At 45.2% G+C, this 16,650-nt stretch overlaps 1 protein-coding gene across 1 annotated transcript in view; it reads right to left on the reverse strand.

Annotated features, from left to right (window-relative positions):
* Positions 1-6,910: 6,910 nt before the first annotated feature.
* The window catches only part of SLC7A10 (solute carrier family 7 member 10), a 47,802-nt gene continuing 38,062 nt past the window's right edge, over positions 6,911-16,650 (reverse strand). The window contains exons 8-11 of the mRNA XM_075838446.1: positions 14,755-14,851; positions 10,481-10,630; positions 8,817-8,994; positions 6,911-7,432 (exon numbers count right to left, since the gene is read on the reverse strand). Of these exons, the coding sequence (XP_075694561.1) occupies positions 7,302-7,432; positions 8,817-8,994; positions 10,481-10,630; positions 14,755-14,851 (556 nt within the window). The 3' untranslated portion in view covers positions 6,911-7,301. The remainder of the gene's footprint in view (positions 7,433-8,816; positions 8,995-10,480; positions 10,631-14,754; positions 14,852-16,650) is intronic.

A 16,650-nucleotide genomic window follows, 5' to 3' on the forward strand; every position in this document is an offset into this window, starting at 1 on the left:
GAGCAATCGTAGAAGTGATCGCTCGTTCCCATACATCACCAATCATAGCTCCTTGTGAAAGGAGCTAACGAGCGCCAACGAGAGCAAACGATCTTGTTGATCGGTACTAGTTTTCCCAACCCATATTAAGTCTCAGCTCACAGACACCCCTTGATATGCCCTTACCCCTTGTACAATGGCTAACCATCATTCAAGTCAAAAGTAACACTGTTACCCACAGGCTAAACTAAAAAGGTTGTCGAAGATTAGGAAAAAATATGTATTGTTTTTTTTTTCAGAAATAGCGCCACTCCTGTTCATTGGCTGCGCCTTGGTATTGCAGCTCAGTTCCATTCACTGACACATTTCCTGCAGATTAGCCTCATGGGACTTAACTGCAATACCCATAGACCAGAGAAGCGTCGCACAATCGATCCGGTTTCCTAATTGCTGACAGCTCTTTAATAATATGGCAAAATGTCTACAATCGGTTTAATTAAAATCTGCTGCCAATCCGGCGCTTTTTTTCTTTTCCAAATATCTCATAAACATGTAAACGAGAAGTTGTGAGCATCTTGCTCAACCAGAGTCCCATCTGTCATAGCAGGAATATGGATATCACTTACTGTACATGGGAATTTAATTAGATATCAGCGCCTTAAAAAAAATACTCCAGTCTAAAATAAAAATAAAACAATGGCAAAACTTGGTGCTCCCTGCATTCAACGTTACAGTAATGTTTCTACATTATAGAAGCTCCTGCCAGTTTTCTCTGACACCTTTTTTCCCACACTGTGAAATGTATGTAAATGACCTTTCCGTACACGGGTGTCATTTGTCGGATGCAGTCATGTGACATCTAAGCTCCGCCCTGGGTAAGAATAATTTAAACAACATCCCTTGGAAAAGGTGCATTATGGGACGGAACAAAAAAATATTCCCTATGGGCTTTATCAACCTAAAATGATACAAGGACTGGAGATTTTCAAGGGCTGGGGAGGCAGTGAATGTTTGAGAGTAGAGAATTAGTTAGATTTGGAAGTGACCTAAACATTTTTTTCGTTTAGTTTCTCATGAATTGATAACTTCGAATAATTACAATTTCGCAATTTTGTTTCATTGCGACAACAGCCGTCTTGGCGATCAGCTGATCAGCATGGGTGTGGCTCCTGGAAATTTCATCAGGCAATACATTTCCACTGCGGGGGGATACAGTATTACGCACCGGCTGTCCAAATGAATGGCTGACCAATGTGATACATGGGCGGGCCGGGTCAATCAGAGCAGAGGCTGCACTTACTTGGCGGCTCTCCACAAAAGAACGGGGGAACCCTCCTCTATACGATATAAATATGCCCTAATAGGGGATAATGGGAAGGGGTGTGTTATTAAACCCCTTCGGGGTATGTGCACGCAATCAGGATTTGCACCACGCCACATATTTTGAAGATAATCCGCAGCTGAAACTCTTGATTTCTTCCCCGGACTGTAAGGGTATGTTCACACGACTTATGTTCGGCCGTTTTTCGGGCCAAAAATGGCCGAAAAATCGGAAGCAGATCGTCTCCAAACATCTGCCCATTGATTTCAATGGGAAAAACGGCGTTCTGTTCCGACAGGGTGTTTTTTTACGCGGCCCGCGAAGAAGAAGTGCATGTCTGAAATTTAGGATCTGTTCTCCCTTGAAAACAGCGCCGTATTTTCAGAAGTTTTTGATTTTGTGCGTGCACATACCTTAACTCGATGAAGTTAATCTGCGGCTTTCTGGCGTACAATCTGCACCAACAACGAACACACACGTTTATTATTCTGCGCATAATCACGAGTCGCGTTTGCGTGCACGGACAGCCGCCCGCTTTCTCGGCCCGTGCTCCCATACAAGGTATGGGAGCACGGCCCGTAAAACACAAAAGATAGGAGATGTCCTATCTTTTGCTGTACACTTCTACGGCCCGGACACTTTCCCGTAAATAAACGAAGGTGTCCGTGGACAATAGAAGTGAATGGATCCGTAATGGCGGATCGTAATTTCGGTCCGCGATTACTGACGATTTTTACGTTTGTGTGCATGGGGGCCTTACACTGTTTAAATGAATGACCTACAGAATATGAATGTCCGGACTGTTTACGTGTGATGGATGTGACGCGTGTTTCTATGACCAATTTTAAGACAATAAAATATTTTGTCCTACCTCATGCTTTTTCAACAGCTCTTATTATAACTGTATCAGAAACAAACCCAAAAATATATATTTATAAGGGGAATCTCTATTCAAAATGCAAAGTATTTACAAAGTTAAGCTCTGTTCACACTGCGTCTGCAGTGTACGTACCGCATCCGCTTTCCGGATCATATGCCCGATGTGTCTATAGGCCCCCATTGATCCTATGTATGCCAAAACATTGTCCCTTTGTCATACATGAGGGAGGTATAGATTTTCAGCATACTTTTTTTTAAACTATATTGAATAGTGTAGTTGACTGCGCTATCCAGTACAGAGGCGTCAAGTAAAAAAAAACCCTATACCGTGTGCGATACGTTTTCTATGATGGGAGCCTTTGGGCAAGGCATGCCACTGTAAACCCATACAGTGGCATTGAGTTAAACATCCGGAAATCCTCCCAACACCAATTGTGGAAGGTTAAAACGCAGTGTGAAAAACTTTTTTTTTTTTTTTTTTGCTGTGTCCCCCTGTCTAGAAGAGTGTAGTCTACTACGCTATTTTGTACAGCAAAAACAAAAAAAAGGCATGCCAGCGCATACTGGCCTGGCGTATGCCAAAAAGACACTCGTTCAGCATACGCCAAGTGCAGTGGCGGACACAGACTGCAAAAGGCCCCTGTGCAGATAATGTGCCAGGGCCCCCCCGCCCCCCCCCAATACCGACAAAGTTACCTAAACATATATATGCATATAAAAATAAACCTTACTAATAAAAATTATGAAGGAAGATTTATATTGTACATTTTATTACCAGTTTAGAACACAAGTAACACATTTTTTTCCGGGTTAAATTCTTATCTAAACTAAGTCCCTAAATGTGGGCAAAGAAAATGAAAAACCTATACTCACCTCCTCCGGCGCCTCCGTTCCCCCTCCGCAGCCCCTATCCCTTTCTGTGTTTACAAAGCTGCTGTGGTGACGCGCGGTCGATGGCACATGACCGCTGCAGCCAATCAATGCCCTCAACAGCGATTTGCTGTGGAACTACTGTCCTCAGCAGCACACCAATGAGGAGTTATTGGCAGCAGCGGTCACGTGCCATCGGCAGCGCGTCACCAGTGCAGCCTTGTACACTTGTAACACAGACCGAGACAGGAGGATGGGGGCTGCGGCGGGTGAACGGAGGCGAGGGAGGAGGTGAGTATAGTTTTTTTATTTTCTTTGCCCACATTTAGAGACTTAGGTTAAATTGAATCATTGAATATAACACAAAGCACTCATGCAACTGAGATGCAATAATTTAGATGATCTTATCATGCTTAGCTTACTGCACTGTTACCTATCAAGCAGGACTGAATCTCAAGATATCTACAGAGGGGGCTGTATGGCGTTATCTACAGGGGGGACTGTATGGCGCTATCAACAGAGGGGGCTGTATGGCGTTATCTACAGGGGGGACTGTATGGCGCTATCTACAGAGGGGTCTGTATGGCGCTATCTACAGGGGGGTCTGTATGGCGCTATCTACAGGGGGGACTGTATGGCGCTATCTACAGGGGGGACTGTATGGCGCTATCTACAGGGGGGACTGTATGGCGCTATCTACAGGGGGGACTGTATGGCGCTATCTACAGGGGGGACTGTATGGCGCTATCTACAGGGGGGACTGTATGGCGCTATCTACAGGGGGGACTGTATGGCGCTATCTACAGAGGGGGCTGTATGGCGTTATCTACAGGGGGGCTGTATGGCGTTATCTACAGGGGGCTGTATGGTGTTATCTACAGGGGGGACTTTATGGCGTTATCTACAGTGGGGTCTGTATGGCGTTATCTACAGGGGTTCTGTATGGCGTTCCCTACAGGGGGGGTCTGTAGGGAAAGTCATACAGCCCCCCCCTGTAGGGAACGCCATACAGACCCCCCTTTAGGGAACGCCATACAGACCCCCCTGTAGGGAACGCTATACAGCCCCCCCTGTAGGGAACGCCTTACAGCCCCCCCCTGTAGGGAACGCTATACAGCCCCCCCCCTGTAGGGAACGCCATACACCCCCAATCACTCAAAAAAATGCGACCTACAGTGTGAAAAGACAAAAGACATGTATCCCCTATCCACAGGATAGGGGATACATGTGTGATCGCTGGCATTGATAGGGAGAGCGGGGGACCGAAAGTCCCCCGAAGTTCTCCATCACTCACCTCTGACTTCCGGTGTCTGCGCAGCTCAAGTGTGACCGGCGCTCCATTCATTTCTACGGAGCTGCCGACACAGACCCCGGAAGTCCGAGGTTTGTGATGGAGAACTTCAGGGGACTTTCGGTCCCCCGTTCTCCCTATCAATGCCAGCGATCACACACGTATCCCCTATCCTGTGGATAGGGGATACATGTCTTATGTTTAATGGCAGAGCGGGGAGATACTCCCTGCTCTGCCGTAGTGTTCCGTGGCATCGCGCTGTAGCAGCCATAGCGGCAGCTAGCGGAGATTCCGGCCAAGGTGGGGGCCCGTGCCGGCAGGTGACGCGGGCCCCCTCATGCCGCGGCCCCGTAGCAGCCGCTACGGCTGCTATAGCAGTAGTTACGCCCCTGTGTTAGGGGGAGTTCACACTGAGGTTTTTTTCGCGAAAAACGTCAGAAAGTGCCTCCCATTGAAATCCATGAAATTTTTCCTGCGAGCAGTAAAAACCGCATGCGGGAAAAAGAAGCGCAATGCCCTTTCTTCGGGCGTTTCTGTCTCTGACTTCCCATTGACAACAATGGCAGGCAGAAAATGCGTTTTTTGCTGCGTTTCCCTGCCCACGGCCCGATGGCCGAAAAACGCCACAAAAAAACGCAATGAAAAACGCGGGAAGTGTTCTACCGGCAGGTCAAAATATGCCTCAAAATTCCGGAAGGAATTATGAGGCAGATTTTTCTACATAAAAACTTCTCCCTTCTGACATGAACTTTTTAACTTCATCTACCTGTCCTCTGCAGTCTGCACGTCCTCCACTCGTCCTGTGTCTGTCCTCCGCTCATCCTATGAGTTCTCCGGCAGTCCTGACTGTACTGTCCAGCCGCCCGAAGTCTTACGTCGCACCGCCCCCTGTCCTCTCCCCTGCCTGAGCGCTCCTCCTACCACCAGCATCGCCGTCCTGTCCTATTCATCTGTGCCAGATTGGCAGTGCAGTGTAGCGGCTATCACCGGGCCCGGGCACCCGCCCCCTCCCTCCCGATTGGTAGTGCAGTGTGGCGGCTATCACCGGGCCCCCGCCCCCTCCCTCCCCTCATGCCTAGTGTTGTGATGCTACTAGGCATGAGGGGGCCCGTGCCGCCAGGCCTGGTACATAAAATGTAATGTGCCTGTCAGGGCGACACGGGCCCCCCCATGCCGCGGGCCCCGTAGCAGCTGCTACGGCTGCTACTGTGGTAGTTACGCCACTGAACGGGCCCCCTTCCCACGCGGGGCCCTTGTGCAGCTGCACCGGCTGCACATGCGGTATGTCCGCCCCTGGCCAAGTGAATAGAAGCCTATGGATACATTTGGCATATGTACCGGGAGCTTCCCCAGTGCATAAGCCAGACAGATCTGTAACATGATGTGAATGGAGTCTAAGGGAACTTATTATGTAACCTTAAACAAGCAGAGTAAGGGTATGTTCACACGGCCTATTTACGGACGTAATTCGAGCGTTTTTGCCCCGAATTACGTCCGAAAATAGCGCCTCAATAGCGCTGACAAACATCTGCCCATTGAAAGCAATGGGCAGACGTTTGTCTGTTCACACGAGGCGTAATTTACGCGCCGCTGTCAAATGACGGTAAATAGACGCCCGCGTCAAAGAAGTGACCTGTCACTTCTTTGGCCGTAATTGGAGCCGTTATTCATTGACTCCAATGAATAGCAGCGCCAATTACGGCCGTAATGGACGCGGCGTTCAAGCGCCTGCACATGCCGTTACGGCTGAAATTACGGGGATGTTTTCAGGCTGAAACATCCCCGTAATTTCAGCCGTTACGGACGCCCTCGTGTGAACATACCCTTATGTTTGATTAAATAAAGCCTAAACAATGTATAATGAAAAATTCCTCGCCATTTTCAAGATCACTGCTTTCTCTCAGTGAATGGATGTCTTGTTTGAATTCAACCCTCCTGACCACGTCCTGCTCAAACAGCTTATGCGCTTGTTACAATGTATCAATCTAGATCTATCAGCCTGGAGTCCAGCATACAACATAGGAGCTGTGCACATCTGCGTTGGGATATTTTCTGTTGTTATGCTCCATCAGTGGAGCAGAACAAGGGAATACCGGAAGCAACGGTTCCGTTGCACAACGGATACCGCCGGTGGCCGACGTAACCCATTGAGTTCAATGGGTTCTGTCGGCCTTCCGTCAGGGTGTCTGTGATTTTACCGGAAACAATAGCGCCATTGTTTCCAGTAATCCCTGCCAGATCGCTGAGGGAGGTCCCCAACTAAGCCGCCAATGCAGATGTGAAGAGCCCCTTAGATGCGCTGTTGCTGTGTTTAGTGCACAGAAGATTACCTAGACTAATACATTGTAGCAAACCTGATGACTAGTCAGGAGTTGTTTGCAAACGTCAAATGTAAACAATAAATATCTTTATTCAATGAAAGCAAACAGAGATCTTCAAAAGAGTGAGAAATTGAAACACAAAGTATATTAGAAAGTTGAATAACTTTCCATTAAACAATGATTTAGAGAACTTGTGTCATGATCAAACTGAAATACAAAGCTCTGCACACAGTACGCTGCAGGTGGTTGAAAATTATGCTTTAATTGAGGAAAAATGACCAGTTCAATGTATACAGGATGGAAGGCCGAAGAAAGTCCTCTCAGTTAGAACAAACATGGCTCATTTGACCGGAGAAGAACAGCGCCAGTGGGGGGGGGGGGGGGGCGGGTCTCTTGTGTTCTTGTCCCAGGCTGGGAAGGGGTTAATTAGCATATTATATCAAGAAGACGTCCGGTTCCTTGCATTTGCCGCCTGGCAAAGCCATAAGTCACGGTAAAGTTGCGCTTCCTGGGATGACTGGCCCTTCCTCAAGCCTTACGCCTTCCATTCCATAATTTCTCTATGTTGCTAGATTTTCAAGTACATTTTCTCCACATATTTGCCAGTAAACAAAATGCAGGAAAGGTTGGACTTGGAAAGTCATTGTATTTTGATGGACTTTTCGATGTCGGACACCAGGGCGTCGTTGCAGTGGACCAGGTCATCTTCTGGAAGATCTGGTTGAGGGTATACAACAAAGCAAATCTTCTGTCCGCAGTATGTTACCTTTTCTGAAAGGAAAGTGTAAAGGTGCACAGGGATTAGAGGGGGCCTCATAACAAACAAAAAAATGTTCACACCACCACACGTCCCCTCCAGCTAGTGCATGAAGACCCTCTCCCTCCACTCCTTTTCGCCCGACATGAATCCCCTGTTTCCCCATTTCTTCACCCTTGTTTGCTTAGAGTCCATGAAGGGAAGCATTGTTTTGGTTCTCACAACCCATTGAAAATGGGTCCAACCTAATATGGGGTCTGTCTTTCCTATGGACCCAAAAACAGTGGGTTTTCCCATCAATAACATATATGCCATATCCATAGGATACATTTTTGTGGGGTCTGACCACTGGGACCCTCACTGATCACAAGAAAGAAGGTCCTAACTAAAGGGGGGTTTCAATGTACCTCTCTGAGCAGTTTAGGAGAAAGAATTGAGTTATGTCACCATGATGGAGGAGCCTACTGATTTATTATTGAATTTAATGGTAGCTGTATATTAATTTAACCTTAGGCCAGTTGCACACGACCGAGTGCCACTCGGAACGTTTTTCACGGCATCCAAGTGGCACCCGATAGTTTTCACGGACCCCTTCACTTTAGCGGGTGAAATGGGTCCGGGAAAACTCTTGTTTCGTGGAAAGATAGGACATGTCCTATCTTTCCACCAATCACGGACGGGACTCGGGTGGCACACGGTCGTGTGCATTAGACCATAGGCCACCAGACATAATAGGTAGTAACCACTAAATAACTCTAGACCACCAGGAGTACTATGACTAACCACTAAATAACTCTAGACCACCAGGAGTACTATGACTAACCACTAAATAACTCTAGACCACCAGGTGTACTATGACTAATCACTAAATAACTCTAGACCACCAGGAGTACTATGACTAATCACTAATCAACTCTAGACCACCAGGAGTACTATGACTAACCACTAAATAACTCTAGACCACCAGGTGTACTATGACTAACCACTAAATAACTCTAGACCACCATGAGTACTATGACTAACCACTAAATAACTCTAGACCACCAGGAGTACTATGACTAACCACTAAATAACTCTAGACCACCATGAGTACTATGACTAACCACTAAATAACTCTAGACCACCAGGAGTACTATGACTAACCACTAAATAACTCTAGACCACCATGAGTACTATGACTAAACACTAAATAACTCTAGACCACCAGGAGTACTATGACTAACCACTAAACCGCCCCATGTAAAAAATGTATGATGTAAAATGGGGAGTGGGGAGGAGGATATTACCGTCTTGTGATGGGCACCAACATTCTTGGAAACCCACCGTTTACAAAACCCCTGGATCGGGTCCTCGTATGTCTCACAGGACTGATGGAGAACAGCACGATAATTAACTTACCAATAAATCTATCTACACACTTTGGTTTATTTTTCCAGTAAACTGCCAGGAAAAAGACTGGCACACCCGTTAAAATAATTATGAGTCCGACTCCGCACACTACTGGTTCTGAATAGAAGCTGAATATCAAAAGGAACGCCCAGAAACAAAGGTAGGTGATTGGAATGATCAAATTCACCTGAAATAAAACAGAAAAATATCAATGACATTTCTATTTCATGCATATTGTGTGGTCATCATTTTTCGGAGTTCCCCTTTAAAAAACTATTCTCTGTGGATGGCAGATTGTAGAATCAATGCAATTCTATTGCTATAACACTGAGTAGGATATTTTACTGGGAGTTTGAACCGAGCCGCAGAATATGTCAGAGCTATAAATAAGGATGATAATTAATAATACATGTTGCCATTTGCCAGGCCCCACAGGGTCAGCATCTTTGTTTTGCCAGTGCCAGCAGTATGCCGGGCATATTAGGAGGCGATGGACTAAATAGACTTATTGCAATTCGATTTTTTTTGCTGTTAAATATTTTATGTAAATTGTGTTTAGTATTATGCAAATTTATGGTAATGTATACATTCATATTTATGTGTAGAGGTTATTCAGGAATACCTGGCATTGCTCTGCCCGTTTGTAATGGGCATCTTGTACATGTAAATGGATAATCCTCGGTGGATTTCCATTACTCAGTGCAATGTCATGTCCAATCACTGGTCGCAGAGGTGACATGTGACACGACAGATGTGGGCAGCTATTGGCTAAATGACATCTCATCACGCTTTTAATGAAAGCAGGACATGGCGCAGGACCCTCGGTGACTGGCGACACGCTAATGACACCTAATTTAAAGGTAATGTTTAGGAAAAACACAACATTTTTGGTGCCATTTTTCAGACTTTGTTGCTGCTTTTTTTTTGGGCAAAAATGCTGTGGACAGATATTAGCATTAATATTTTTTTGTTACGTTTTTTACTTTTATCTTGCGTTGTGGCTTTTTCTTTAAATCGCAGCAAGAGGTTGGTTTGGCATTTTTTTTATCCATTTAGTGGCGTCTTTTTCCAGTTTTTTGTGTCAATGTGTGTTACGTTTTATGGCGTTTTTTCAGAGTAAATCATGTGTTGCAAAGAGGAATCTTTGAATCGCTAAATTTGCACTGGGAAAAAGGCCATAAAGAATGTAAAAACACTATTTTAACAAAATGTTTTAAAAAAACGCAATAGAAAATGCACGTACCATAAAAAAAAAAAAAAAAAAAACTGGCGTGGAGGAAGCTTTAGAAATTTTTTAAGCCAATAAATTTTTAGGCTTCTTTCATACACACACTTTTTGTGGTGTTTTTTAGAGCTTGTAAAAAATGGCATGAATGTCATACGTTTTATCAAAAAGTTTTTTGGGTTGCGTTTTTTTTATTACATTTTAGACATGCCTTTTTTCCCAGGCTTTTTTCTCCCGTAGAGAAGCCTATGGGGAAATGCCTAAAAATTCCAGACGGAAAATACGCAGCAATTCCGCTACGTTTGGACGAGCCGATAGGGTTTATGCAAATGGGTTTTCTAAAGCAGACACCCCCTTTAATGTCCGATAAGGCGATAACATCTCCTTCAAGGACATACAATCATGATAGACGTGTAGACAACAAGATGTCGCGTTGCGCCGCTCTTACCTTAATCGGTCGGAACATTTTGGGTTTCTTGTAGCGAAGAACAATTAGCCCCATAATTGTTACTCCATAGCAGAGGTAGTTAATAAAAGACACGTAGTTTATCAGGGTGTACGTATCGCCAACCAGCATGATGATGATTGTCGCTCCGCACTGAGGAAATAAACATTAGGGATTATCAGTAATGTCCCATAGAAACAGGTGTAGGAACATTCCCTGTAACGAAAATCGCAAGTGCGTTCACACATTCGCCGCAGTGCTTCAGACACCCTTATATATGGCCACTTTGGCGTCCGTATGGCAGCAGGACCCAGATTCCTCGCAGTTGTACTAAAAAAAATTTAGCCGTAGAACCCCAAGGGGATCTCATATTGGTACAGGAGGACTGCAGAAGGCTCCGCGTGCTACGTCCGTAACATGGACGATATAGTGCAGATATATTACGGCCGTCTGAAAGCGAAAAAAAACGGCGGCCAGATAATAGATGTGAGCAAAGGAGAATACAATGGCCACATTTATCAATAGTGGCGAATTTTACACTAAGGGTATGTTCACACACAAAATAAAAAACGTCTGAAAATACGGCGCTGCTTTCAAGGGAAAATAGCTCCTGGTTTTTCGCTGCGTTTTTAACGGCCGTTTTTGGAGCTGTTTTTCTATAGAGTCTATGAATAACGGCTCCGATAACGGCTGAAGAAGTGACATGCCCTTCTTGTCCGCGGCCGTTTGTAAAAAAGGCCTTGTCGGAACAGAACGCCGTTTTTCCCATTGAAATCAATAGGCAGATGTTTCTAGGCGTTCTGCTTCCGGTTTTTCGGGATGTTTACGGCCCGAAAAACGGCTGAAAACACTCCGTGTGAACATTTCCTTAGACTATGATCACACAGGGTGGATACGCTGCGTAAAAGTACACAACGTATTCGCCTTGGTCGCGGCAGGGATTGTGGTTCAGTTTTTCAGCCGGATTGTCCGATGCGGAAAACTGCATGTAAAATTTAAAAAAGTTTCATACTTACATATGGCAACGCGTCCCTCTTCCGTCCTGCAGCCCGGTCTCCGGGGATGACGTTTCATCCCATGTGACCGCTGCAGCCTGTGATTGGCCGCAGTGGTCACATAGGATGAAACGTTACCCCAGGAGGCTGGCCTGGAAGAGGAAGCACAGCATTCTGGGTAAGTGTGAGGTGGGGTTTTTTGTCACTGCGAATCGCAGCTTTTCCACCTCAAAAATCGCAACATCTATTTGTTGCAGGTTTTACCTCCGTGTTGAATTCAGTGAGGAAAACCCACAACAAAAAAGCATCGATTACGCAAATACAATTGACATGCTGCGGATTAAAAAAACGCACCGCATGTCAATTTCTGAGCGTCTTTTCCGCTTATCATTCACGGAGCGTGCGGATGAGATTTGTTCAAATCATCTACTCTGCTGCTACTGTATTGTACTGCGGATTTTGCGCAATTAAGTCCATTGTGGAAAATCTGCAGTATTTACGCTACGTGTGAATTTACCCTTAGGGTATGTGCACACACACTAATTACGTCCGTAATTGACGGACGTATTTCGGCCACAAGTACCGGACCGAACTCAGTGCAGGGAGCCGGGCTCCTAGCATCATAGTTATGTACGATGCTAGGAGTCCCTGCCTCACTGCAGGACAACTGTCCCGTACTGAAAACATGATTACAGTACGGGACACTTGTCCTGCAGCGAGGCAGGGACTCCTAGCATCGTACATAAGTATGATGCTAGGAGCCCGGCTCCCTGCACTGTGTTCGGTCCGGGACTTGCGGCCGAAATACGTCCGTCAATTACGGACGTAATTAGTGTGTGTGCACATACCCTTAGGGTATGTTCACACATAGTCAACAAAAACGTCTGAAAATCCAGAGCTGTTTTCAAGGGAAAACAGACCCTGCTTTTCAGACGTTTTTTTACCAACTCGCATTTTTCGCTTCGTTTTCACTCCGTTTTCGCGGCGTTTTTTACGTCCGTTTTTGGAGCTGTTTTCATTGGAGTCTATGAGAAAACAGCTCCAAAAACGTCCAAAGAAGTGTCCTGCACTTCTTTTTACGAGGCGTAATTTTACGCGTCGTAATTGCCGTACGACGCGTAAAATTACGCGTCGTGTGGACAATACAGCGTTATACCCATAGAAAGTAATGGGCAGATGTTTGACGACGTATTTGAGACGTATTTACAGATGTAAAACGAGGCAAAATACGCCTCGTATACGTCTGAAATTTGGCCGTGTGAACATACCCTTAGGATGGCACATTTTATGCCAATCACTGGCGTAAACACATTGAAAAATGGGGGCCAATATATTATATATTATGGGCTTTCTCCAGATGATGTGTTTTGTGTGGTTTTTACCATGGACCATAGAATGTGTGCGTGCGTGCGTGCGAGCGTGCATTTAGGGTATGTGCACACGCAAACTCAAAGACGTCTGAAAATACAGAGCTGTTTTCAAAGGAAAACTGCTCCTAATTTTCAGACTTTTTAAGCAACTCGCGATTTTTGACATGCACTTCTTTTTTGCAGGCGTCTTTTTACGTGCCGTTTTCCGAAAATGAGGCGTAAAAAAACGCCTCGTCTTAGCAGAACGCTTCTGTTTTTTTAGGCGTTCTTTCATAAACGCCTGAAACCACTCCGTGTGTACATACCCTTAAAATGACTGCGGACAGAGGATCAGTTACCCGTAGCAACCAATCAGAATGACTATGGGGCGCTGTGGCTGTCTTTATGAGGGCGTGTTTTTGTATGAACATTTTTCTGCGTCTTAATTTTCGTGGCACTTTTTGATCGAGAGGTTTTGTTATGTGACTGAAGCTTTAGGTTGGGTTCCCACAGCGCAGATTTACTGCAGATTTTGCATGCTTTTTTTCTTTTTTTTTTAAGCCAAAACCAGGAACGCAACCTAAACACCATAAATGTATAAAGTAAAATGCCTCACTGTATATATCTCCTCTGTTTAGGTTCCGTTCCTGGTTTTAGCTAAAAAAAAAAAAAAACCCGGTCTGCTCTCCTGGAGCCAATTCTGGTTTTGACTAAAAAAACGCATGCAAAATCTGCAGCAAATCTGCACTGTGGGAAACCAAAACCGCAGGAAATTTGCAGGTAAAACCGCACCTAATCTTGCGTTTTTTGGTGCAGTTTTTACGTTTTGATGCATTTTTCAGCGTGTTCTCATGCTGCGGGTTCGGGTTTTGGTTTGATTTTTTTACCTCACTAATCCGATACAATTCACAAGCGGCAACGCAAGATAAATTGACACGCTGCGGATTTTAAAATCTGCACCGCAGGTCAATTTACGTGCGGAAAAATACTCCAGCGTGTACATGCGATTTCCTGGAATCTCATTGACTATGCTGGTACTGTATTAGGCTTCATGCACACGACCGTGCCCGTAATTACGACCCATAACTACGGGCACGGCCGACCGCAGACAGCCGTTTTACGAGCCGTGCTCCCATTATAATGTATAGGAGCACGGTCCGTAAAATAAAAAAATAGGACATGTCCTATTTTTTTCGGCAAGTTTCTACGGCACGGACCCCCTCCCGTAGACATACGGGAAGGTGTCCGTCGGCCATAGAAATGACTGGGCCCGTAATTACGAGTGATTTTACTGTCGCGTGCATAGGGCCTCACTCGCGGTACACAAATACGCGCGGCAAAACCGCACGTAATACGCATCATGTGCATTGAACCTTAGGGTGTGTTTTTCAGGCATATTTCAGAGCAAAAGGCGGATTTTGCGTGGCGGGTCCCGCCGGAAAATCCACTGCGGAATTATTCCTGCTGTCCGCAGAAAGATTCCTCCTCCCATTGCCTTCAGTGTGAGGTTCGGACGGAATACGCCTGCAGATCGGGCAGAACGCTTCTTTTTCCCGCTAGCTGAAATAATCAGCGGGAAGAAGAAGCATCTGACTCCCATTGAAATGAATGGGAGGCGGAATTATGCGGCAGAATCTGCTGTGTGAACAGGGCCTAAAACATTATGCTGCAAAATAAACGAGGCCAGGACGGACGTAGCGTTGTTTTCCACACTCTGTGACTCCGAAACGTCTCTCCCTTTTTCCAACACAGATACACATTATGTGTGAACGTGACATTAGTGTTTTTTTTTCTTTATTTTCAAGCACATTGATAGAATAAATGTTTTCAGAATCCTTAATGAAATGATGTTCAATAGAAATCACTGTGAACAGCAGAAATCAACAGGGCACAATACAGTTTTCAAGTGAAAGATGAAGTATGTAGTACTTACACAGACCAGCAGGGCAGGTACTGGGGTACAATATTTAAAATGGATCATGGCTAGTAAACTGGGCAAGTGGCCTTCTCGGGCTCCGGAGAAGCATAGCCTATGGAAAGAGCAAAGGAAAGAGCTAAACTCGTTTACCATATGGCACCCAAGGAGTGTTTTGAAAGTTAAAGTGAATGTCCACCCAACACCATATCGTGGGTAGGTCCAAAATCTTGTACTGATTAATTTTATTTAAAGATAAAATTCTGGCTGCCTGCTGTCACTACGCCAGTCTTCTCTATCTGTTCCACTGGAGTAAGAGGCGACAGATGGCGTACGCCTCTTTATAAATCTTTTCACATCGTCCACCATTCATTACCCCCCCCACCCCAATTGGACATAAAATATTAATAAAATGGAGGCTCATCTCAGCGCTTCTCTTCTCCCCTGCGGGTCCCTTCATCATGCTGTGGCTCATAAAAAGTCTTGATGCCGAGCATTGTCCGGGTCTTACATGCGACCGCAGCACTCGTCAGCAGTGCTCCGTCACATACAGCAGCACTCGTCAGCAGTGCTCCGTCACATACAGCAGCACTCGTCAGCAGTGCTCCGTTACATACAGCAGCACTCGTCAGCAGTGCTCCGTTACATACAATGTACTGACGCTGCCCGGCATCAGTACGGTGTACGGCTCGTGGCCGGTAGGTAGTGACAGCCTGAAGGGAACCGGAGGGGAGAAGGGGTGAGGTGAGTATACTTTTTTTTTTTTTTAAAGTGACCGATGGGACTTTAGTCTGACAGGGGTAGTCCGATCTTGGGGAGGGGGGGGGGGGCAAGACATGGACTTCTTCCTTGCTACGCCCCACAGATTGAAATCTATGCCAGATAGGAGCTGGTATCGATTTACACTATTATTTGACAGTTTTCTGGCGTAAATGATAATAATAAATGTGTTGGGCTGTGATGGCACCGCTCCTTTTGTAAGCCATGCCCCCGTTTTTAAAAAGTGGAAGGGCAGCATAAAAGACCCAAAAGTCTACATTTTTAACTCCAATTGCGACTTATGGGCCTTTTTGTGACTTTTCTACACCAGAAAACTGTCATAGAAAGGTTAATAAAGTCCCCACTTAGACTTCTGCTAGTGACAGCTGCAGGGGGCCAGGAGTTTTCCAGATACATAGAGCCAGCTGCTAAAAAAATATTAAGAAATTAATCAGCGCAGAATTTTAGACACATTTATGGTAAAAGAAAAAACACCTTGTGTTCAATGGTGGACGATCACTTAAAGAAAAGTAGCATTTAAGCAAATCCGTGCATTGCTAAGGTTACAATTGACTTGTGTTATCAAGGTAGCATGAAAATATTGTCATTTCAATGAGCAACTAATTTACTAAAAAGAAAGATCATAAACTGTTGTCAGCAGGATCAGGTTAGAGCGCTATATTAGTGTAAAAACAGGAAGATTAGTGGAAATATTGTACAGGAATCATGGCGCTGATCACTATGCGGCAGATGAGACTCGAGGCAGCAACTGAGCGCTGATAATATTTCTAGTTCTAGACCCGGTAAGTAACGGTTGCAAGGCATTAATCCTAGATAAAGAAATGTGCGCTGAAAGTTGCGCAATTATCTTTTTTTAAATCGATATCACACATGAACTATGGCCCGTTGTATTCTCTGGTGTGGAAATATTGCTGCAAAGGGCAAGTCGCAGAAAATATTGCACCATGATGCAACCCTCTCACAGTCATTTGAGACTCGCAACATTTCTAGGGGACATTGCATTATCAATGATCATGCCTCATCTCGAGGTTTAACATAAGGGTATGTTCACACGTAAGTTTTTTCGGCATATTTCTGAGTGTAAACGCCTTGAAATACGCCTGGAAAAACACTAGCAAAACTCCTACAAACAGC

The sequence above is a fragment of the Rhinoderma darwinii genome, chromosome 9 (assembly GCF_050947455.1).
Source record: "Rhinoderma darwinii isolate aRhiDar2 chromosome 9, aRhiDar2.hap1, whole genome shotgun sequence".
Taxonomy (NCBI): Eukaryota; Metazoa; Chordata; class Amphibia; order Anura; family Rhinodermatidae; genus Rhinoderma; species Rhinoderma darwinii.